The sequence below is a fragment of the Aedes albopictus genome, chromosome 3, assembly GCF_035046485.1.
Source record: "Aedes albopictus strain Foshan chromosome 3, AalbF5, whole genome shotgun sequence".
Taxonomy (NCBI): domain Eukaryota; kingdom Metazoa; phylum Arthropoda; class Insecta; order Diptera; family Culicidae; genus Aedes; species Aedes albopictus.
The window spans coordinates 436896728-436922358 of NC_085138.1; the positions used below are offsets into that span (position 1 = coordinate 436896728).

Sequence of the window (25631 nt, forward strand, 5' to 3'; positions counted from 1 at the left end):
GGGCGACACATCTAAATCTTCGAACAGATGTTTACGAAGATGCATGCACCTTTTTAGATAAGTGTGCTACTGCCAGATTTTCGCATCTACTTTGCACTGCATCCACTTTCAAATCCTGCTGAGCGCTGCTTTGAGATAGGAGGAGATGTGAATGGATCGTATGTAGATAAGCGAAGGCCAGTCAAGTACAGAATGTGAAAAGGGTTTAATTGTTTTTTACAAAAATAAAGTTCTGGCATTTTCTCAACTTTTTAGACTTTATCCACGCAAACTAAGCCCACATGCACAAATTGTTTATCAGAGCATTTATCTACATTTTGTCTATGCTCAATTGCGTTATTATATCAAAAGCACCGCAAAAGAAAAATGTATGTGAGCTTGTACAAAAAAAAAGTTAGGCTCTTTTTAAATGTTTGTTTTTGTGCAAATGTAAATAATGCGTTTATTTAAATTGTTGAAATTTTTTATTCCAAAATATCGGGAAACTTTCCATTATCTCCGACCAGTAAAACCTCCAGCAACTTCTTCTGGAAAATTGTAGTGATGTAAACCCTGATGTAAAATAAAATCCAACAATTTATTCTGAGGAATTCTGTGGTAGTTCGTGCCCGAGAACGCTCCAGCTACCCCTTCCGGTAAATGCTCCAGCAGTGCTTTCTGGTCGGGGAACTCTGCAGTTTTTAATTTTCGAGTATGCTGAGGAATCCCAGAGAAATTCTCGACGCAACTGCAGTGCTTCCTGAAGGAACTGATAGATTTTCACTCCGGAACTCCGAAATGAGTTCATTGAAGCATCTCTGAGCAGATATTCTTACTGAATTTCCGGGAGAAATATATGTAGGCGTCATCTTTGAACATAATTCCTGAAAGAAACCCCGGTAATAGTTCCAGGGCTTTGTGCTGAGCTGAGAACTTTTTTTTAATCTATAAACAAACTGTAGGAATTAGTTGGACAAAAGTTTGTAATAAATTGATAAAAATACATAACGGAATTCTGACTAGTGGTTTCTTCCAGCAAACTCAATCCCAATCGACCAATCCTTCAGCAAATCTTTTCGGAAAATATTTCTGTAATTCCTTCCAGTGAATTTATCAGCTCTCGCTCCCGAGAATCTTCCATCAATATTTTAATCCGAAAAATCAGCCATTCAACACTTCCCGGCCACTCTCTATCCATTCATTCCAGGAGAAATTCCAGCCGTCTTTCTTCGCCAATCCTTTAGCATATCCATCCTGGAATCTCTTAGAAAATCTGACATCAATATTCTCGGGAAAACCCTCTTTAATACTACATCAATTCCTTATAGAGATAATCTGTCATTAGCTCCGCAATCCACCAGCAATTTCATTCAAAATTTTGATGGAACTCCCGGAAGACTTCCCGGAATAGATTCACAGAAGTAACAGTTTGTAAATAAAAAAGTAAAAAGATCAAAACAATCAACGGATTTGGGCTTGTTTCAAAGCAACAATAATTCTGGCTTCCGACGAGAATCAATCAACTAATCCAGTACGAAGATCCTTTATTTCGGCTGCGGGATCCATTTCATCCATAGATCCAGCAGCATCGGTAGCACCCTAACAGGATGATTATGGTTGATTCCGGCTCTTCCAAATATGATTCAACGTTGCGTTCTCCCGGTTGCATCAAGCGATTTTGACACTCAGGTTCCGACGTAGCAATCTTGTTTATTCACATTTCGGTCCGGAAATCCTGGCAACTGCTTCTGATTCTAGCGCGACGTCATCTCTGCCGCGCCTCGAGCCGAGATTTACAAACTCCGACACGGTCACTAAGTTGCTCCAATTGCTCCTCTTCCGGATGCGACAGGCTCGGCGACAGGTGGTGTTCCTTGGTGACCCGACAACCAACCAAGCCATACGTGCTCCAACACGGCCACTGGGCTGCTCCGGCTCCGGTGTTCCTCTTCCGGATGCGACAGATGGTGTTTTTTTGCTGGACCCAACTTGAGTTGCACGGTTCTGTTTTGATCCCAGTTTGACAACAACATTGTTTTGGTCAATCACATCAGATGTGGGAGATGTGAGTAGTTTGAAGAAAAGATTTTGAGATGGATTTCGGATGGAAGCAGATAGCAAGATGAAAACAGATAAGGGGACGTTCAAAAATTACGTCCAACATTTGGGGGAGGGGGGGTCTAGAAGTGTGACAGTACGTGTATTGGGTATAGGGAAATTGCGTGACAGAGGGGGGAGGGGGGGTCTAGAAATCCCGAAAAACGATGGACGTAATTTTTGAATCTTCCCTAATGCACAGTGCATTAGATGTATCAGATTTTTGGTAAAAATAGGATAATCTAGATGTGTCGCCCCCCTCGTGCACAGCTATGAATTCTAAAAATGATACATTTACAACCTATGTTAACTGAATATAAATTTTGAGTTTATCGATTGATATTTCAAAACATTTCATTAACGGAAAATGGTGGAGCAAGACTTTTGTTGCTGGCCACGTTTACCGAGTTTACGGTCGCTATTTCGATTCTCCCGGTCGAATTCATGCAGTTTTTCAAGGTAATAATTTTCTGTTACGTAATGATAATCAAAATATGCCAACAGGTCCAGATCGAGGTTACAGCGCGGCAATGCACGGTGATCGCTGTGACATTTGAACACTTTTTAATTCGACATGTGTCGAATAAGCGGGATACGAATTAAAAAGTTTCGTATCAAAATGTGTTGAGCCAGCGGGGTATTTAAGACAGTAACTTAATTTTTCCGTGCAGGGCTATGCGGGTGGGTATTTAGGTAGCCGTTTTATCCAACGGTGTAAAACTATGACACCAATTTTTGAATTTCTTTGTTTTGTACTAAAACTTTTTTGACGTTTCTCTGTCGCATAACCTGAAAATCCGTAAAGCAAAAAATAACATAAACAAATTCGTTGCGAGTTTCACGTTGTTTATTTAATTCTGTTTATATTGCATTTTATCATAAAGTTATTAACATTTCTGCATTTGAAATGGATTTAAAAACCTACAAGTAAGTCAATCTTGCTGTTGGAGAGTTCCAATTCACTACAACTGCTCCTTATTGCCAGAAAAATCCACCCGGTAAAATACTACAAGGATTACCTCGAGCACAACATCAGACCGGATGGGCGCGAAATAGGAGATCTGCGACCTCTGGCGATCAACTTCGATTCAATCAAAACAGCGGACGGTTCCGCGATTGTTAAGATTGGGAACACCACGGTGGTGTGTGGCATCAAGGCAGAACTGGCACCTCCGAAACCGGTCGAACCGGAAACCGGATATCTGGTGCCAAACATTGAAATATCTCCACTATCGTCGCCAAAGTACCGCCCAGGCCCCCCGAGCGAGGAGGCCCAAGTGTACAGTTGCTCGTTGGCCGATGCAATTCTCAATTCGGGCTGTGTCAACCTGAAGGACCTTTGCATCACCAAGGAACAACTGGTGTGGGCTTTGTACTGCGATTTGGTGTGCCTGGACCACGACGGGTGCATATTCGATGCGTCGGTGGTCGCGTTAGTGGCCGCGTTGCATACCCTGCGACTGCCACAGGTTAAGCACAACCCGGACACGGACGAGCGCGAGGTGGATGAAGACGGGGAACGTATTGCGCTTAAGCTGAACTCGATCCCGGTGACCACATCGTTTGCGGTGTTCGGTGGACGAATCATAGCCGACCCGACGGCGGAGGAGGAAGCGTTGGCCACATCGACCATCACGATTACCATTTGCGATTCAACGCTGAGCTACATCAACAAGAGCGGTGGGGATCCGTTGGAGAAGGCACTGCTGGACCAGTGCATAGAGAATGCGATGAAGCGGGAAAAGTCCGTTAGGGGATTGATCCGAAAGATGGCGAAGAATAAAGCGTGAGGTGAACGAATCAATGGATGTTGCCTGTGAGTATCGATAGGATTGAAAGAACAATCCTTTGTTATCGGGGAAGTTATCTACGATAGGTAAGTATTTTGATATTGGAAAAGAAACCGCCAGGCCAATAAAAAAATTGAAGCGGATGTTTCTCATTCTTATTGTTAAGTAACCGTGTAGTAAATCTAGTAAAGGTGAGCCGGGTACAAGATATCTAGGTACTATGTGACCTGGCAAAACAGAATTTGATGGATCTTTATGCTTGCATTTCAAATTTTACTATCTTAATGGATAAAGCGATCCGAAAAAAGATGGATTAATACCGTTCGTGAGCAAAATAAAATTTAGTTTGACGACCCAACACTTGGATACCGGAATAGTTGGCTCAGGGCCAATGAAGTCATGTGATGCTCCAGTGCGAGCAAACTCATCAGCCAATTCATTTCCAGCGATGGAAGAATGGCCAGGCACCCATACAAGGTGAACAGCGTTTACTGAATTCAGCTCCTCGATTTGACTTCGACATACGATAACTAACTTCGACCTAGAGTTGGCCGAAGCAAGAGCTTTAATAGTAGCCTGGCTATCTGAACAGAAGCATATTACATTGCTCATTACGTGCTGCTTAAGTGCTGATTGCACTCCGCACATAAGAGTAAAGATTTCGGCCAGAAAAACGGTCAGTGTCTACCAAGTGAGTAAGACTAATGCAGCCTTAGCTCTCGAGAATAAACACCAGCACCTGCTCGACCTTTGAGAAGGGAGCCATCAGTGTAACATACGATGCCGCCTGAAATACTTCTCTCCAGATAACCAGATATCCATTCTTCCCGGGAAGGGAATTTCGTGGAAAATGTCCTATATGGAAAATTACAAGTAATTGTAAGATCACTTGGTGCAAGGACAACTTTGTCCCAATACACCAAAAGTGGAAACAACGGGGTGTGTGTTGAACTGCAGTTCACAGGAGTTTCCTCTAGTAAACCGAGTACCCATAGGCAGTAAGTGCAAGAAAGTGCTTCTGTTAAAGATGAATCTATAGTGGGGCAACGTCAAAGAGAACTTCGAGCGCTGCTGTGGGAGTTGAAGAGAACGCTCCAGAGTTAAGACATCGCCATTAAGCACATCCTTTGGAGATGGCCTAATTTTGATTGGATCGTTCTGACTTCGCCCTTCAGCCAGCACACAAGACATCCATAGGCCAATATTGGTCGAACAACAGTTGTGTAAATCCATTTGATATACATGGGTTTTAGACCCCAAGTTTTTACTAAAAGTTCGCCGGCATTGTCCAAAGGCCATACAAGCTTTCTTGATTTTGAACTCAATGTGAGGTTTCCAGGAAAGCTTGGAATCAAGAATAACTCCAACGTGCTTTACCTATTCAGTCACATCGATTTCAGAATCAAGGGTACGCAACAGTCGAACATCATTACGGTTACGGTTTCGTATGTCCGTGAAAAGAACAATAGATGAAAGGCCACATCAACCCTCAACCACCTAAAGAGCGCTTTGTGTCAGGTTTAAAAGGGTGCTGATGCACATACCGACTAACAATGCTAGGTAGTAGTCGGCAAAACCATAAGTAGGAAAACCGCTATTATTGAGTTGCCTCAACAGCGTATCTGCTACGAGATTCCACAAAAGCGGAGTCCAGACACTCCCTTGGGGGCATCCACAAACACTTAAATTCCTAATCGCTGCTAGACGCAATGTCGGGAAGAGATGTTGGTTTTTGAGCATTTGCTAAATCGAATTGGAAATCATTGGAGATATACCATGACTTCATGCGGCTTTCAATATGGCATCGGAAGGCACGTTGGCAAAGGCACCCTCTATATCTGAGAAAACATCCAAACAAAATTGCTTTTGAGCGAATGCTTCCTCGATATCGTAAACAACCTTGTGTAAAAGAGTCACAGTGGACTTACCAGATTGGTAGGCATGTTAGTTCACATGAAGAGGCACGTTGGCCAGATGAACATCACGGATGTGATGATCCACAATGCATTCTAAGCATTTCAGAAGAAAAGAGGTCAAACTGATAGGTCTGAAACTCTTTGCTTCTTCATACGACGCACGACCCACTTTTGGAATAAACTTTACAGTAATATCCCGCCAGGATTTGGGAATATACCCTGTAGCAAAACTGCAAACAAGTAGTTTTTTCAAAACATGTTTGAAATAATCAAATCCCTTCTGAAGCAAAATAGGATAAATCCCATCTGCCCCAGGAGATTTGAAAGGAGCAAAGCTATTAAGAGCCCACTCAATCGATTCTATAGTTACAATACTCCGAGCCAAAGTTAAAGAATCATAACTACAAGAAAAGATATCAGGTTCATCCGAAGATGTAATATCCACACATCCAGGGAAGTGTGTGCTGAATAAGCATTCAAGAACTTCCTCATCATAGGAAGTCCCTGTCCAAGAGTGATGGGTTTGACGATGGCTTATCAAGCGTCGTCATATAGTGAAAATGTGTTTAAATAATTTCAATTTTAGTCTTTTATAATTATAGATTAGCTAAATTAAATATAGTAACGAAAATTAGTGAAATAGTAAATGGAATAGTATTTGAAAGTAACTAGGTTTTGAATTAAAGCATTTCTTTACAAAATTAAACTAAAATAGAATCTGAATAATCATACCATTGCTTTATTGACTTTAATTTAAACGCTTGATTTGTCATGCCTCCAGCATACACTTAATCGCTGTCGCATGATCTAACAACAGTTGATTACGCGCAGTGCTGGGGGGACCGACAGGGCTTATTACCAGTCTATACTAACCCTCTAACTACTAACAAGACTGGGAAGCCAACGATCACTCATTGCACTTTTGATAGTAGTATTAGTAGTAGTAGTTAGTAGTAGTAGTAGTAAGAGTAGCAGTAATAGTAATAGTAGCAGCATTTTATTAACAAGTTGATTCGTACTATTCTTTTTCACTTCTTCGAAATTATTTTTATAGCAACTATAAACTCAGGAGTGGATAGCATAACGACATTGATTGCAGCAGGGTCCATATCTTCTAATTAAGACAGGGCAGGGTGATAAGAAAATCGCATTAGTGAATGAACAATTTAGAATCTAAATTTTAGATGTTGAATGCTGTTCACTCAAGAAGTTCACTGGTGCAGGTAGAAAAAAAAACTTTTGAATCTCTCTATTTCTTAGCATAGTAACAAGAAACTATATTTAAAACTGAATATAAATTATGCTCTCTATGATGCTCAACAATGCTATAAACAGAATACTAAAATTTCCGGGCCGCCATTTTGTGGAGTTTGGCGGCCCACTGTCTTCTTGTCATTTCAGGTTCATTTTCTACAACGCGTGGCTACAAAGAGTGAACAATACCATCGTCTAGGGGGCATTTTGGAGCTAAATTCGGTGAGTCTGTTCCATTATATTTACGCTGTCATTATTTTAAATTCACCATGGATAGTTGCGGCCTTTTTTTGCATGCATATTGTTATGCATCTGTTTGTGCACATTTGTTGTTACCCATCTTTCGTGTATTTACTCAACTAGCACTGTAAAGTGCGTCACTTCGAGTGTCGGCCTAAATTCTTAGTATTCATTTAATTAAAACTACTATTGTTGTACAGTCCACATATTTGATGTTGCCACTATGGGAGAGCACGTTGAGCACCGGTTTGTCCACATCTGCTAGAGCTTTTGGCTGGGAGTGGGTCTGGTTTGCAGGTTTAGCGGGGGCCTACCACAATTTGGGAGTGTGAGGGGGGGGGGATCTCTGCATTGAACTCACTACTCATCAATTCCGTGGGGTATCTAGAAGACAATTGATGATAAGATTGGAAAAAAGCTTGCAGTTGGGAACTAGACTAAAATAGTGGCCGATAGAAAACAAGGCGCTAGACAGCATTATTATTCATTTTTTTTTATATTTACCCATAGGCTTTTCGCCGGTTGGCAGTATAGTATTTAGCTGTGTACGAAGATACGGATTAGTTGGTGTACAGATGACAGGGTTCTCACGGGAAGTGCTTCAAGCGAGGCTTACATAACAACTGACAATAAAGAAACCTATTTTCCTTGACTTTCTACGCAATGGACATCTGACCGAACACACGTGTGTTCGTTAATCTCCTAGGCATTATTAGTGCATGACGGAACAACTAGCAGGACACAGTTCCAGACGTCTCTTTTTAATAACGATATTCAGCATATTTCCAATAAAACTACACTTCAATAAAGCAAAGACTAAAGCTGATATGATAGAACAGATCAGAATGACTTAATTGACTTATTGACTACATATTGGAGATCTACTTCGAATAACTGACAAATTGACAACAAGAACCTAACTAAATACATGGACCATACTACAAAAAAAACAATTGACAAACAGAAAAAAGGGGAAACTTTTATTAAAACTATTTTTGTTCAACGCAGGCCAAAACAGTGTCGACTTGGGCCACGATATGCCTACGTACTTCTGTGTGTTGAAACAAAAATAGAGGCTCATAGAAGCAAACGTAGGGAAAGGGTGCGGTGTTAGAACATAAGCACAGTGTGCTACCGCCGTAATCACTATGAAAAAAAAAAAAAAAAAAAAGAACTTCCTCATCATAGGAAGTCAGATCGCCATTTGGCAAACGAAGTTCGTTCACCCGGAAATCCTTAGATTTCGCAAGGATTTTGTTTAGCCGACTGACTTCACTCAAGCTGGAAACATTTGTACCTACAAAGGTTTTCCCAGCCGGATCGTTCAGCAGACCGGAGAGCTTTCCTGTAGGCCTTGCGAGCCGACCTGAAAGCCTCCGAACCAGCCGAACGTCGTATGTTCCAACTCTTTCTGCATTGTTTCCTGAGCTTCGCTAGATCGGAGTTCCACCAAGGAGTTCTTCTTGTGGTCTTCACAGTGTTCAAAAAGATGTAGCGATGGTCAGATAATGCCAATTGTTCAACTCGTAACTAATTCTACTAGAGCAAAGCGTTGTGTCTACTTCCTCTCTAGCAGATGCCATGAAGGTTGGGCGGTTGCCTATGTTAAATAATCCAAAATCTGTACTACTTATGTACTCCATCAAACTGGAGCCTCTCAAGTTAATGTCTGAACTGCCCCAGATGATATGGTGAGCATTAACATCAACATCAACAATTAGCGGAAGGCCTTTTGAAGTGCAGTATGCGATGACTTTTTTAAAGGATTCGTAGGGGATGGTTCACCATGCGATAAATACACCAAACTATAAACGTATTTCCTGTTGCGATTTCCAACAGATACATCGATTGTAATAGCACATACATACATTAGCGTGGTTCAAAACATCGTTTTTGCTCCACACTGCTTATTCGATTCGTAATCAGATTCTATGCTTTCTCCCAAAATTTGAGCTCATTTGGTTGAAAATTGAGAGTGCACAAGCCCTTTAAAGTTTGTATGGGAATTACTATGGGAAAACGATGTTTTTCATTCAATCGACCGTAGTATTTCCTCAAGTGCCCTAGAGCGTTAGTTGACCCTTAGTACTCCTAGGCTACTCTTTCAGCTACAACTTTGCCGAAGACTGCATTCAAATCGCATGCTTCATTAATTAGTTACCGATTTTTATCCAGAATCGAAATCTTTACTCATGATGGTTGAACTAATCAATGGGCATCACTGCATTTTGCAGTGAAACATAGTAGCCATGATTTCAGTGTGCTATCTTTGGCGCCACACGCAGCAATATTGCCTGCTGGGAAGCTGGAGGATCATTGGTAAAGTTTGTCCAGTTGGATACAAATCGATAATAATTAATTAATGAGGCGTCCGATTTGAATGCGGTCTTCGACAAAGCTGTAGCTGATAGAGTAGCCTAGGAGTACCATGGGTCAACTAATCCTCTAGGGCACTTGTGGAAATGCTATGCTCGATTGAATGAAAAACATCGCTTTCCCATAGTAATTCCCATACAAACTTTGAAGGGCTTGTGCAGTCTCAATTTTCAACCAAAGGAGCTCAAATTTTGGGAGAAGGCATAGAATATGGTTACGAATCGAATAGGCGGTGTGGAGCAAAAACGATTTTTTGAACCACGCTAACATACATCTCTAGTGATTAGTTCAGAGATTAGTGTAGTAACTATTGCGTTGTTGACAATCACACATGGTCGAGGCATGACACACGAGTTTGCCATTTCATTCTTACTCAAATAAGCAAACACCGGGTTTACAAGGTTTCCTAGATAGAAATTCCCCTTCTGAAAGTAAGGTTCTTCGATCAAAAGCCATCTTCATGACATCTTCATAAACCCTAAAGAAGAAATGTTGTGGAGAAACACAAGGTTCACCACGGTATTGCTCCGGGTAGCGCAGTAAGGGCAAAATACTGTGGAGGATGCTCTGGTACTCCACAGGGTCCATTTGTGATTATGTTTTTATTAGATCACCAGTCCTGCCATGCGCTGCCCTCGTTCATCATAGTCGTTCCGGTCCTGTGGTCGGATGCGGCGAGAGGGTCTTCCAACAACCTGACTACGGCGAGTATCCTTGTCTATCAGAAAGTTACCAGTCACTGGCTACTGTACAAACAACTTCCAGGACACCCGGAGATGCTGTTACGACGCGAAAAGAGGACAGGGTTGTGTACTACCAGAATGTCGGCGGCTTGAATACAAGTGTCGAAGATTACCGCTTGGCCGTTTCGGACGGCTGCTACGACATTATTGTGCTCATCGAGACCTGGCTGGACTCTCGTACGCTTTCAAGTCAAGTATTCGGATCCGACTATGAGGTGTTTCGCTGCGATCGCAACTCTAATAATAGCAGTAAATCTTCCGGAGGTGGCGTGCTGGTAGCTGTTCGTTCCGGATTGAAGGCCAAAGCGATCGTCAACGACTCCTGGACCTGCTTGGAGCAAGTATGGATCTCCGTCAAGATGATCGACCGTACATTATTTCTATGCTCGCTGTACATACCTCCTGATAGGGTTCGGGACACTGAACTTATCGAAACTCACTGCCAGTTTGTGTTCACCATTCTGGATACCGCCCTTCCTACTGATGTCCTTGTAGTGGGCGACTTCAATCTTGCTGGAATCTCTTGGAGGCCATCGCATAGCGGCTTCCTCTGTGTCGATTCGGAACACTCGCAGCTTCATTCTGGCGCAATAAGCATTTTAGACAGTTATAGCGCAGCTACGCTCCCTCAATTCAATCACGTGTTGAATGAAAATGGACGAACCTTGGATCTATGTTTCGTGAGCACTCGAGATCAGGCACCTTACACTGCAGTGGCACCCTGTGCGCTGGTCAAAGACGTTCCTCATCATCCTCCCTTGATTATCAACGTGGAAAATTCGCTTGTCCATGACTTCGAAGATGCCGTTGCCTCCGTATCTTACGACTTCCGGAGGGCCGATCATCGTAGCATTGCTGAGGTGTTGACAAGTATTGACTGGGAACACGTTCTCGACCCGGGCGATGTTGAGACAGCCGCACTCACCTTTTCAAATATCCTGGCATACGTCGTAGACAGGCACGTCCCTAAAAGGATACAAAGCAAAGCTTCTCGGTCTCTCTGGCAGACCAGCGAACTACGAAAGATGAAGACGATTAAGAGAGCAGCCCTGAGACAGCTCACCAAACACCGCACGCTTGCTCTGAGAAACCACTACGTGAGGCTCAACCATGAATACCAGCGAACCAGTCGCCAATGCTTCTCAAGGTACCAGCGTGATATTCAGCTCAAATTCAAATCTCATCCGAAATCTTTCTGGAAGTATGTCAACCAACAACGTAAGGAATCCGGACTTCCCGCAACAATGCAGTTGAATGGAGTATCAGCTTCCACTCCTCGGGACATTTGTCGGTTGTTTGCCGAGAAATTTGCTAGCGTGTTCAATGAAGAGAGCTTAAACGCCGACGAAGTTTCTATCGCCGCTAGAAATGTTCCTCCAAATGGCCAAATGTTCAGTTCCATTCATGTCAACGATGGTATGATCTCCAGGGCCGCATCGCAACTCAAATCATCCAATAATACTGGACCGGACGGCATTCCATCGGCATTCCTAAAAAAACACATCTCCTGCTTACTAGATCCACTTCAACGCATCTACCGCATGTCACTCTCCAGCGGCATATTCCCTTCCTGCTTAGGGTTACCATCCGTCCTTATTTAGCAGGACATGTCCTGATTTTGAACTTATTTTGGCGAAAATTTCTTAACAAATCCGATGAGTTTTACGCATTTTTGGGAAAATACATGAAATGTCCTGATTTTCAATGCCGTGCAGATGGGAGCCCTATTCCTGCTGGAAACTCGCTCATATGTATCCTGTACACAAAAAAGGAAGCAAACGTGACGTGGATAACTATCGTGGAATTACCTCATTGACTGCCATCTCCAAGCTGTTCGAGCTCATCATCATGGAGCCTTTGCTCTCACATTGCAAGCATGTTTTGAGCCCTGACCAACACGGGTTCACTGCTGGTCGCTCCACTTCCACGAATCTGCTTTGCCTCACTTCACACATCACTCAGAGTATGATCGAACGTGCTCAGACCGATGTTATCTACACTGACTTGTCAGCAGCCTTCGACAAGCTGAACCACGCCATTGCGATCGCAAAACTCGATAGGTACGGCATTGGCGGGAGTCTCCTAGCTTGGTTCCGCTCATATCTAACCGACCGTCAGCTGATTGTGAACTGCTTTAACGCTACCTCCGGCATACCACAAGGAAGTCATCTTGGTCCATTAATCTTCCTGCTCTATTTCAACGACGTCAATTTCGTGATTGAAGGCCCTCGGTTGTCGTATGCCGATGACATGAAGATCTTTCTTCGGATTCACTCAACTGATGATTGCGTCTTCTTGCAACAGCAGGTCACGCGTTTTGCTAACTGGTGCTCATTGAACCGAATGATTGTAAATCCAACGAAGTGCTCTATTATTACGTTCTCACGAAAGAAGCAGCCGATTATCTTCGTATACAGCATGCTAGGCACAGCTCTCGAACGTGTGCACCATGTCAAGGACTTGGGAGTCATTTTGGATTCGACGTTGACATTTAGGCAATATATCTCGTACATTGTAGAAAAATCGTCCAAGACCCTAGGGTTCATCTTCAGAATAGCCAAAAACTTTTCTGATGTCTATTGCCTGAAATCTTTGTACTGCTCCCTCGTGCGCTCTACGTTAGAGTACTGCTCTACAGTTTGGAGTCCCGGGTACAACAATGGCGTCGAGAGGATTGAATCTGTCCAGCGACGCTTTCTCCGGTTTGCATTACGACGGCTGCCTTTGAGAGACCCGTTCCGATTACCCAGTTACGAGAGCAGATGCCAACTGATCGATCTAGATCTACTGCGTACAAGGAGGGATGCCGCCAGAGCATTGACGATCGCTGATACGTTACAGGGACGAATAGATTGCGGAGCGTTGCTGGAACAAATCGACGTAAATGTCCAGCCGCGATCACTCCGCAATAGCATCACGCTGAGACTACCACTTCGACGAACTAACTATGGACTACATGGAGCTTTTGGGGGCTTGATGCGCGTTTTCAATAGGGTGGCGTCATTCTTCGACTTCCACTTCCACGCAACGCACTACGTCGTAGTTTTTTGTCTTTTTTTTAGCAACAGAAATAACTGACGAATTCATTGTTATGTACCTTAGTTTAAGTTTCAATACCTTGACTGCGCTATTATGTTCCAACTTGTTTGTGTTTGACCTTTGAATTTGTTTTCTAATATTATTGTTACCATAATTATTATTATTATTATTTTTAAACCATCATTGGGGCTCTAGTAACCCTGTTGATGTAGATCAAATAAATAAATAAATAAATAAAGATCACCTTGATCGAAATACGTTTTTTTCAGAAGAATTCTTAGTGGAATTAAAAGGAACAGTACTTAATTCAGTTTTGACTACCAAATGCAGCGACATTTGCACAGTGCTAAGAATTGCTTCGAATGCATGAATGGAACACCACTACATGTCCGGTTCAAATGATATCATTCCATACGGCGCGACGGCTGGAGAGTGCTTGGAGAGATAGGTAAACGGTACTTGTCGTATACCTAGCCTGTGCACCAAAGGGAACAGGTTGAACCGAACTAGTGGTAGTGTGTTTAACGCTGGTCTCCCTGTCTTGGATCTTGTTTATATTTACGTCGGCCAGTCGGGGAACATTCATCGAATTTGGTAGAATCAAATGCTTGTAGTTAAAGGATTACTTCTGTGAAGTTGACGTGTTGAGTTACTTGGGTTATGACGAAAAAGTGTTAAACAGCATTATCGAGACATTACAAAAAGTGTTTTGTGCCGGGTTTACGTATCCACTGAACGGAAAGATAACATTCCTTCAGTGGTTTCGTTTACTCTCAAGCCATACCAAGTAAGTGTTGGTGTGGATGCTGGTATATGTCATGGTAGCGAGGGAAGATCCATCTTTCCCCTAGTGTTGGTACTTAGCAGGTACCTATATGTTGTATGATGAATGGAAGTGTGCTTCTATACAGTAGTCATCAAGTTTCGTCGTAGGTTGGTTGACAGACGACAGTCCAGAATTTGATGACACTGCAACTGGCAATCCCTACCAGCTAACTAGTCAAGCACATCCTACTTAGAAGCAACCGCTGAAGATTGCAAAAGACATTCCAACTGTGCTGAAAGGTGAGACGTAGGCAATTACTTTTCGTTCTTCGGCAGCGAATCCAGGTCGTTCATCTGCACGAGAGTTTGGGCAGGTTTATTTTGTCCCACAGCGGGGACACTCAATTGGCCTAAATTAGGTAAGTAGGTAGTACTAATATTTCATATTCGTTTTTATCAGTGTGGACAGCCTAACTTGTTGTGCGACACGCAGATTGCTTCCATCGCACAGACAGATAATAAAGCATAAATTAATGTGTAATTCGGTGATTTTTTTTTATCTTTTATAGAGCGTGACTGGAGGCCCAGGGGTCTGTTGCCAAAAGACGCGTTTTGTTTTGGATTTTTTTTTATCACTCAAGAGGGAGGTCGACTAACGGCATCAGCATATTGAAGTGAAAGTATACAACGAATGCTAGGCGGCGGCAGCAGCAGCAGTGCAATTGTGAAGTGTGGAGAAATGCAGCTTCTATGAGAACGAAGAACATGACTTCGACGTTGTCACCAGACCAGTATTAAGATTACCGCCCCCGGATCTACAAACTGAAACCGAGTGCCAGCTCATTGGAGCCCAGTTGGAGCCGACCAAGAGACGCAAAAAGGTAAATATGGTTAATACATTGTCGACATTCAGGTGCCTATAGCATATGGAATATGGATGGAGTATCTGCGACTCTTATCTCGTTTGAGTGTTCAGGTGTTGCAATGTTTTGTACTTTGTCAATCAAAGGGGATGTTTGTTTGAATGGAATACACGTCGCAATGGGTTCTATGTACAAAAAGGATGAGGTAGTTCTTCAAAAGCTTTGACTGAGCACGTTCTATATGGTAGTTTTTTTCACGTGAAATAAAAATTACGATTCAAAAGAATATCTCATGGACTTAAGAGGAAGTTATGAGGATATTCCTTGATGGTTTTCTTGAATTTCTTGGGTGATTTTTCAGCATACTTACTAGTAATAATTATGTAAGAATGGAAACAGCAACTTTTTAAAGATTTCTAGGAAATATTGTATAATAGAAAAATCTTTATAAAGACGCGGACGATTTATTTTAAGACGCAACAGCTTAACCAGAGATTGTACTGACAAAACGAACACCATGGTCTCTGACCCATTAGTAATCTGAAGCTTCCAAATTTATCCTATTAGACAACAAGCGATTACGGCATCGATACCCTATATGTGAGACGCAAAGGCGAAGGAGGGGTGGTCGACTAGGAGACCATGGAGATGACATGGATTCAAATAGACTGGAAGATTTGAAGAGTAATAGACCAGAAAACTTAAGAATAAGCAAACCTGAAGATTGGAAGCTTACAACACTGAAAAAGTCAAATGAACTGGGAGACTAGATGACTAGAAAACTAAAGATCAGAATGATGAATTACTAGACGACTAACAAATTGTAAGGCTGAAATGTCAGAATACTAGAGCACTAGAACACAGGAAGACGAGATGACTTGAAGATTTTACAACTAGGGGTTTAGGAAACTAGCAGACCAGAAGATTGCAAGACTGGAAGACCCTGAAGGGAATACAATCACGGTATTGGAAGGCGCAGCAGCTTGCAAACCTACATGTAGACTTGATTACTGGAAGATTGTTGGGAACGACAACAACACTTCGCAGCTTTGAAGGCTAGAAAACGAAAAGACTGGACGACTAGAAAATCACACATTTTTTTCTTCAAACATTTAAGATTCTTGTTGAAATAACTGCTAACGATCATGCAAGGAATTTTGCAAGGTCAGCTTAAAATAAACTTGGATCTATTGTAACCCAAGGAGTGACTACTATATCTACTATATCTATCTCCCTTTTCTATTTCACTATTTCAGCACATCCAGGCCATATCCCGAACCATCTCCACTACCAACGCAGTAGAGATGCGTCGCAATATCCGAGTACTGCTCAAATACGCCCTCGGTGGCGGTTTTGTCCTCCTATTCCTAACGCTTCTGGTCCGCTCGTTCAGCATGGTGGACAAACAGAACGCCGTTGATCACCCGCCTGCCGCAGCGGAACGGCATGTCCAACACCGGAAGCAGGGTTCCTTCTTCAATGGGCCACCGAAGAACGTCCACTCGAAGCGAATCGATTGGCACGACTATCGGCTGATAGAGGCCGAGGAGAAACGGGCCGGGGTGGGGGAACATGGGATCGCCGGGCATCTGGAGAAGAAGGACGAAGTGATGAAGGATAAGCTGTTCAAGAAGAACGGTTTCAATGCCGTGCTGAGCGATTTGATCTCGTTGAATCGATCTCTGCCGGATATCCGGCACAAAGGCTGTCGGAAGAAGACATATCTGAGTGAGCTGCCCACGGTCAGTGTTGTGGTTCCGTTCTACAACGAGCATTGGAGTACGCTGCTGCGGACGGCCTCCAGTGTTCTGCTTAGATCACCCCCGGAATTAATCACGGAGATCATCCTGGTGGATGATTGCAGTACGAAGGAATTTTTGAAGGATCAGCTTGATCGGTACGTGGAGGAGAATATGTCCAAGGTGAAGGTGGTCCATTTGCCGGAACGATCGGGGTTGATCACGGCCCGCCTGGCGGGTGCTAAAGTCGCAACTGCCGATGTCTTGATCTTCCTGGATTCACACACGGAAGCGAACATAAACTGGCTGCCACCCTTGTTGGAACCGATCGCCGAAGACTACAGGACGTGCGTATGTCCGTTCATCGACGTCATAGACTGGGATACGTTCGAATACCGGGCTCAGGACGAGGGAGCTCGTGGTGCATTCGATTGGAAGTTCTTCTACAAGAGGTTACCACTGCTGCAGAAAGACTTGGAGAACCCAACCGAGCCTTTCGAGAGTCCTGTCATGGCTGGAGGATTGTTTGCTATTAGTAGCAAATTTTTCTGGGAGCTCGGCGGTTACGATGAGGGATTGGACATTTGGGGAGGCGAACAGTACGAGTTGAGTTTCAAGATATGGCAGTGCGGTGGTCGGATGTACGACGCTCCTTGCTCTCGGGTTGGGCACATCTATCGAGGCTATGCTCCATTCGGAAATCCTAGGAAAAAAGATTTCCTTTCCAGGAATTACAAACGAGTTGCTGAAGTGTGGATGGATGAGTACAAAGATTATCTGTACATGAGAGATCGCAAGAAGTACGACAATACGGATGCGGGCGACCTCTCGAAACAACTGGCTATTCGAGAAAAGCTGCAGTGCAAACCATTCAAGTGGTTCATGGAGAACGTGGCGTTTGATTTGGTTGAAAAGTATCCTCCAATAGAGCCGCCAGATTTCGCCAATGGTGCCATCCAGTCTGTGGCGAACCCGGCACTGTGTGTCGATACACTGAATCACGGAGAAAAGCAGACCGTTGGGTTGTTCTCCTGTGCCAGTGATAAGGTACAACCGCAAGCCAATCAATACTTCCAGTTATCTTGGCATCGAGATCTGCGGATCAAATTTGGCGAGCTTTGTTGGGATGTGTCTGAAAGTGTTCCGAACGCGAAGATCTTGCTGTATCATTGTCACGGCGGCCAAGGCAACCAATTGTGGAGTTACGACGTTGAAAGTCAGATGATTAAGCAAGGCAAGAACAACCGCTGCTTGGACATGGATGACAGTCGGCGGGAAGTGTTTGTTAACCCTTGTAGTGCAGATAACCCGAACCAGAAGTGGAAATGGGGATACGTTAATATGACGGCAATCGGAAACTGGAAAACGTACGGTGCAAAATTGATTGACTGAGTTGGTTGTAGATAAATGAAACAAGTGACATCACACGTTTATTTTTGTGGACATAATATGTCGGCGCTCAAACAAGACTTCCGTTAAATTATATGTGATAAAAGACTATTCGAGCACTGCAACCCTAACATTGTTTGCTAGGCTTATTTGAGAGTGTGTAATATGGTTCTCTGCGAGGAATTCCGCAACATTCCGAAGTACAACTATTCAAATTCCAATAATTAACTTGCCATGTAAGTCAGTTCTATGGTTCCCTGCAAGACCCCCGCATAACGATAATCATATCTTTACATATCTAGTCTGTAAGAGTTTATCAGTGTAAGACACCGACCGTGGCGCCAGATCTAGACAATTCGAAATGTTAGGTTTATGTCCTTTGTTGCCACATACACACATTCCGAAGACATAGAAAGTCAAAGCACTATTTAAACAATACAAGGAGATTTCGGAAACGCCAATACAATAAAAAGGGAAGCAATAAAATGAATATTTTCAAACGATAATTTGATTGTTTCAATTATTGCCCAAGACTGGTTTATCACGGATCCTGCTAGGCTCTTTTCTTCCTCCGAATCAAATCTTTTTTTTTTTCGTGACGCCTTTCCCTGGTTTTGCTTCTTGTTAACACCTTTGTTCTCATTAAACAACATCGTTTAACGATTTACCTACGCCGATATGATTAGGAAGCTTATCATGAAATTTCTAGTCAAATTATCTTGAAGAACAGTGACAGAAGCTATTTTTGCAACATATGCGAACTTTCTGGACCTATTCACGGATGTTGCTGAGAAACAACATATAAAGTTTGCGGGTGAAATTTTTGGCAGACTTCACGGTTGCACTTGTACTTGTAATATGTTTGGAGATATTGGACGTTATTCTCTTGATCGAAGTGATCTTTTATTAGAAAATGTTTGTGATCTAGGGATCGGGACGTTCACATAAATATCTGGCCTCAAGCTTCAAAGTCAGTATGGAGAATTCAGTGAACATCCCGGAAGAAAATCTGACTCTGGAAATGCTCAAGCAAGGTTAATTGGCTTCTTTAACGGTGTTGAGATAATTCGATATTCTGAATCTGCATGTCAAACTGAGCCGAAATCCAAATTTTCATGAATTTCGGAGCCCGGGAACCTATTTACAAATCAATTTGATGTTTGTATGGGAACGATTTGTCGAATCACCCCTTGTCGCAGTTTGTACTGGGCGGAGCTGTCAAACAGTTGCCCAGCTGTCAAAAGGTGATTTCAAAAAAATTCTTTGAAATTGATTTTAGGTACCAAAATAAGGTTCTAAAAATCTGAAAAAAATCATAGTGGCTCAGAAAAAGGTGCTCTTTCGTATAAAATCGAAAAATCAAGATATTTTTCTTAATTTAAAAACCCAATTATCGGGCATGGACATTTTAAGCGAAACTGTAGGCCGAAGCGTGACAATGAACCAAATGTGACAACGAAGAACTCGGTTGTTTTTTTATGGCAAATCGAATACAAGTACGGGCAATGTAATTTTCAAATTTGATTCTGGTGCGAGCGACGTGTTCTCATTCTTCAAGAGAATCAGGCAGTTGGTTGTCAGCAATGTGCCTAAGGACGGAGAGGTATCAGAAAGCTGGCCCCCAGCGACACGTTATCCTCCACAAGGACGGAGAGCTGTTGAAAGCAAAGAGTGTCGGAACAATCACTGGATGTAGTAACCGAGGAACACCACTTTGAAGGCAGGATGTGCTACTCGTATCAGAATGCGCAGCAATCTCATGTCGGTCAAAAGCTTGTCAATGCTGCTGTGCAAGTAACGTTTACCGGTTCAGTGGCGTAACTCAAGGAACAATCGAAGGTCATTGCTACAGCGAAGATGAGGGGTGGACTGTAGTACGAGAGTAGTGAAGTTAAAAAACATCAGTGAGAATGAGTGCTATAAGTCCAAATAACCTTGAAGTGGCATCGAAAGTTGGGTCATTTGAGCCAGTATGGAATGGATATGATGAAGAGCAATTGCCTAGTGTCCAGAATCAACTGTAAGCCGGATAAGGTGAGTTTCTGTGCGTATGTATGCCGCATGTATGTTTACGTATGTATGTATGCGTGCAAGCAAAACAGTGTCGTTATCTCTCCAATGGAACTCGAGAGAGAGATCAACAAGACCCCCAGTGAATCTCCCGGTCTACAATGGCTCAAGATACTTCATTTCGTTCATTGATGACCATACGCATTGTGCACTTTGCCATACTATACCTAACTGCTATAACGAAAGAAAGAAGTCTTTTAGCGAAGGCGTTCAGTATGCTCGGAATGAAGTTATCGAATCTGTGCATCGACCAAACATGCAAGTATTTGTCTATTGCCCAAAATCAGCTCTACATGCAGAAAGGGATTCAAGTTAGGACTAGCACAGATAAGAAACAGCGTTGACCAAGTCAGTTAGTCTGACCGAATGAATGTTGGTACAAGCAGAAACCATCCTTTGAGAAGCTTAAAATTTGTGACTGCAAAGCGTTCAGAAGACGGAGACTTGACACCATAATGGCCACCTGTTTTTAAGCAACATAGGGGTAGGCGGGGCAATATGGGCATCCGGGGCAGAATGGACACCCTCAATATTTTGAAATATGCGAACATTTTTGAACTTTTAATAAATAGAGAATGTAGTCCATTTATCTAAAACGTAGTTTCAGGAAAGAAACATTCGAAATTAAAATTATACTTGATTTTACACGAAAAAGTTGCGTCCTCCGTTTTTTGTGCATGAAAATTATAATTTTCACACCATCTAAAATAAGATTTAGTGATTAATTTATTGCAGGTCGATTAAAACCTGATATTCCTAGAACACATGCAAGTAGTTTTGCTGTATCTACATGCTTAACATGTTTATATTTTCTTCTTCATTATATCAAAAACCAAGTTTGGAAATATCTTCTGCTGCCGGGGCAAAATGGACACTCACCTTTTTGAAAGAAGCGGCAAGGGAAAAATATAACCTAAATCACAAACCAACCAAATTTTTCGATTTCAGTATATTTTCGGTTAAATGTTCACTATAGTAGACATAGGGTGAAACAAATTGGTCAAAAAACGACAGCGGTGGAAAATAGTTGTTCTAGGCACAGCTGTACATGCCGACAAAAACGAAGCTTTATCCAAAACAGCCTGAATTTAAATTAACTGAACAAAAATGAACTAGGGTGACAATGGGTATTATCGGCAGGTTTGGGGGTTTTTGTCAGCCAAATGGCCTGAAACTTGGCCATATAATTCAGCTTAGTTGGGAAGGATTTGAGACCAACTCTGAGTTCAATAGGTTTCAAAAAAACCCCAAAGACGAAAAGAACAAAACGGCCGAGAATAGGTAATTTCCCCTACTTCGGCGTATTATTCATCCATAATGAGCCATTTTACGAGACGTTTCGGATCAGCTGATCGCACATTTCATGAATGAAAATTTGACAGGAGGTTGCGCCCAAGCCCGTGAGTGTTAATATCAATATCAACACTGTTGTCGTTTCGTAAAATAGACTATATTGTCCGTCCGCCACCAAACCGGACTTCGCACAATCAAGTCGCGACGCGACCTAACTCGCGACGTTTTTTAATCATGTCAAATGTAGTGCGCATCCTTCCCGTTGTTGTCAGCAACACAGCGCACTAGATGCGAAACAGTTGCGACACTTGTGGACCAAGAAAATGGCAATTTTTGATTGAATGTCGGTCTTGATTCCAACCGGATAGACAATAGTTGTTTTGTAATGTAAATAATGTACGAAATTCGTAAAAGTCTCATGGTGTCCATATTGCCCCATGGGGGTGTCCATTCTGCCCCGTATGCTTTCGACGGTCATGAAAAACTAACATTTTTCAAAACATTTTTTGAAGTGGATAAATAATTTTTCTTCATGAGCATTTTTATGCAATAGATGCTAAATATGTAGACTTTAAAAGGATACATGTATTTAAAAACTAAACTTTTTTGACATATTGCCAGGTAAAGGTGGCAAAACCTTAGGGTGTCCATATTGCCCCGCCTACCCCTATATTCGGAGGGAGGGTGTGGTTCTGGCTAAAGTCTACGTTCCTTACAAATGTCTATAACTTTGTGGAGGTCTGAGACGTCAACTTTAGTGAATAATATTACCCGTACAATGAAGACTCTGAAGAACCCTGTGATGAAGACGATGGAAATTATATTATCCTGCACGTAGTAGCGAGGACTTGCATCCGTTATGAAGTAGCAGAATAAATTTCCTTCGTGACTGATTATGGAAAAGCTAAATATTCTCTTGGCATGAATCTATGTCAAGGTATACCTTGACAAGTTGAAACGGGCGGAGAAAGATGAAACGCGATGTTTTGAAAATGATTTAAATTTGTAAATTTATTCTCTACCAAAATATTGTTTGAACTAGGGCTGTGCATCGTCACAGTTTATCGGTATCGGTGATATATCGGATTCGAAATTATCGATATCGTAAAAGCACACACATAAAAAAAGACGAATAGGGTATTGGTTCCCTTATTAAGCATGTGGCTCCCATTTTCATCCCACGAAAAACAAAGGATTGAAGCGCTGTTTGTTTTGTTTCTTATTTTTGTATTTTTTGTTAGAAGTGAGCACCCATGAAAACAAAAAGAACGGAGTCAATCGGTGCCGTAATCGCTTGTTTTCGAATAGGCTGAAAATGGGAACATGAGATTACTGATGGCACACATACCCTAGTTGTGCCATTTGTATAATAAATGCACTACAAGTGAATATTTGGAGTCAATGCTGTTGTGTGAATGGTGAAACTTGTAGAAAAAATATTACAAAATCTGACCTAATAATTAAATAAATCGAAAATATCGGGAAAAGTTAGCGTTAGCCCTAGTTTGAACATTCAAACAGTTTAACAAAGTGTTTAACATTCAAATAGTTTATCATGGTTAGTTAACATTATGTTAACCTGTTGTTGCATCTTACCCCACCCATTTCAACTTGCCCCGGTGTACCTTACACACCTTACCTTACCTGAGGTCCCCAAGATCTCAAAGAAGGTACAGATAAAATAGAGAAATTCTTAAAAGTTTTTTGAAAGTAATATTTTGCGTAGGGAATCGCGCTACTTGGGCGGTGGCTTCTATATTCGTCTGTTTCCCACTATAACTCAGTCAATCTTGAACCAATTGACACAATTCTTGGAATGCGGTGAGATAGGTATAGTATCTACCCGTGTACAAAATTTCAAGTCAATCGGTTCAAAATTGACCGAGTTACAGTGGAAAACAAACGAAAATAACAGACGAAGAAAACCACCGCCCAAGTAGCGCGATACCCTACGTCCCGATAGAATAAGAAGAAGGCAAAACTAGATTCTTTTAAATTAGGATTGCCCTCCCGCCGAAAATCATGGATATATTCTGATGACCCTTCGGGACACCTTCCAATAGTTTTACCGTGGACCTCCGTTGTTTTCAATTTCACATAATGTTTGTTTGCAATTAACCAGAATAGATACAAGGATGTTTCGGATTAGTCATTACAGAGCAAATGAATAAATCGCACATTTCAAACAAAATCGAACCGTGTTCTAAGTACGTTTAACATAAATAAACCCAACGCTTTCCCTAAAATCTAATCACTTTGTTACACTATCACTTTCATCGAATCGGATTCGCAAATCGTCATTATGTTTAATATAACACAGAAATATATTGTAAAGCATCGTGATGCCATTAATGTACAGAACTCGATACTTTGGACTCAGCCAGTAAAAGTTAATAAACTGCGTCGGAGGCCACACCATCCAATCGGCGACGTAGATCGTCGCAAACTTGTCCGTTATTTCATCGGTACACTGTCGTATGCTATTGCCCTCCAAAATACCCGCGCTGTACAGATAAGTAGTAATAAATATAGGGGAGATTGCGAACTGATCGATACCGATCTTCGCCAATACTGTTCGGATGGCTGTTCCGGGAAGGGCTCGATCCATCCACAGATACAGATAGTGATGCAGCGGTCCTTGCGAGATACCAACCAGAGTCATGCAACCTATACGACAATCATATTTTACGAACCATTCCAATAAGAATTTCAACTCCCACTCACCTATTCGATACCAGTCGAGCTCCCGCTGTTTGCTCCCATCGCGCTTCATTTCGATTTTTTGCGCCACGACATCGCCGAGCATCATCAGCAATCCGGAACTGATAGTGTTTGTGACTAGAAGATAGCGACCGAAGAGGCGCTTCCACATTCGCTGCACCGACAACCCCGAGGGTGGTGGCGGTTTTGCCGGTGGTCCAGCTGATGATTGTGTGTAACCTCGGTTGAGATGCCGCCACCGAGCCAGGCTGAGCCGGGGCTGCGATAATAACTTACCAAAACACTGCATTTTTACTGGAAACTCACAAATCTACACTAGTGGAGGTGATTTTGTGAAGATTATCTCGCGCGCTTTGGTTATTTGCAAACAAATTCTAATGATAGCGGAATAACCCAGCGCTTTCACGATGCTCCATCGTGACCGCGAAGCACGCGGGCAGAGATCCTTTTTATGAATGGTCCGATGATGGTGGCTGTTGCGTCAGACTTGCGATAACTGTTGTTGTAGTACGATTTGTTTACGTTACGATCGCTCCGTTTATCAGTCAGGTTCAATGAGCCTCTGCACGAATCTGGCGTACTGCTCACTCCCACAGAAAATTTAAAAACAGCGCGCACAGTAAAAGTCAAATTTGACTTTTACTGTGCGCGCTGTTTTCAAATGTACTGTGGGAGTGAGCAGGACAGGGCAAATTCGTGCAGAGGCTCATGTCACAGCAGCTGATTGAAGGTGCGAAAGAAGAAGCAAAAGGCAAAACATCGCAAAAGTGCCGTTATGATCGTTACGGATGCGGATAACGGAGTAAAATGCACAGTGGCCAACTAGCTGAAACAACGACAAAAAATGGTTTTCTCATTGTTGAGGTCGAGGTGTATAACGAAAAACAAATTCAAATGACTTCGTTTGCAATAAAACAACAAATTACTAATCTCAACAAAAATGAACTGTTCAAATCTGCTTCTATCTGTAAACTTCCATCGGTAGACCATAGCACATGTTCCTATACAACAGTTTCATGTGGCTAAACAAGGCTGGAAAGCGATAATGTGATTATTCAATGAAAAATTGTTAATGAAAACATGTAACAAGTGGACAGAAAAATTGTGAGATTGATCCAGAAATTTGGCCAGTGAAATTTAAAAATGATTACGCTACGTCTGCTTTTATAATTCTTAAATCAATGCTGTCCACGTGGACATTTGACAGACCCAACACCCCCCCCCCCCCTCTCCTTTTCATTGACAAACGTGGACCTGTTTCGCTTACCATATGAAAATCTCTTTTTATTAAATATAATTTTATGAGTTGATTTTTTCGTAATATTTTATTCTGGGCACTTTTAGAGCATTCAAAAAC

The 25631-nt window shown here is 42.3% G+C and overlaps 4 protein-coding genes and 1 long non-coding RNA gene across 5 annotated transcripts; 4 read left to right on the plus strand and 1 right to left on the minus strand.

The window, feature by feature from the left end:
• On the plus strand, window positions 1-998 carry LOC134292104 (uncharacterized). The gene is made up of 2 exons (XR_009999466.1): window positions 1-545; window positions 602-998. It is a non-coding gene; the product is annotated as an uncharacterized LOC134292104 (long non-coding RNA).
• Window positions 999-2848: 1850 nt separating this feature from the next.
• On the plus strand, window positions 2849-3880 carry LOC109426018 (exosome complex component RRP43). Its single transcript, XM_019701445.3, has 2 exons — window positions 2849-3003; window positions 3062-3880. The coding sequence occupies exons 1-2, from the start codon at window positions 2984-2986 to the stop codon at window positions 3864-3866; spliced, it is 825 nt and encodes a 274-aa protein (XP_019556990.1). The 5' UTR covers window positions 2849-2983; the 3' UTR covers window positions 3867-3880.
• Window positions 3881-10214: 6334 nt separating this feature from the next.
• LOC134291061 (uncharacterized) lies at window positions 10215-11996 on the plus strand. The gene has a single exon (XM_062858341.1). The coding sequence runs from the start codon at window positions 10215-10217 to the stop codon at window positions 11994-11996; it is 1782 nt and encodes a 593-aa protein (XP_062714325.1).
• A 2334-nt stretch (window positions 11997-14330) lies between these two features.
• Window positions 14331-18696, plus strand: LOC115253491 (N-acetylgalactosaminyltransferase 6). The gene is made up of 3 exons (XM_062856563.1): window positions 14331-14618; window positions 14769-15080; window positions 16319-18696. The coding sequence occupies exon 3, from the start codon at window positions 16367-16369 to the stop codon at window positions 18191-18193; it is 1827 nt and encodes a 608-aa protein (XP_062712547.1). The 5' UTR covers window positions 14331-14618; window positions 14769-15080; window positions 16319-16366; the 3' UTR covers window positions 18194-18696.
• A 5036-nt stretch (window positions 18697-23732) lies between these two features.
• Window positions 23733-24783, minus strand: LOC109426016 (mpv17-like protein 2). The gene is made up of 2 exons (XM_019701440.3): window positions 24278-24783; window positions 23733-24220 (listed from the first exon to the last, which is right to left on the minus strand). The coding sequence occupies exons 1-2, from the start codon at window positions 24561-24563 to the stop codon at window positions 23805-23807; spliced, it is 702 nt and encodes a 233-aa protein (XP_019556985.3). The 5' UTR covers window positions 24564-24783; the 3' UTR covers window positions 23733-23804.
• Between the last annotated feature and the right edge of the window lie 848 nt (window positions 24784-25631).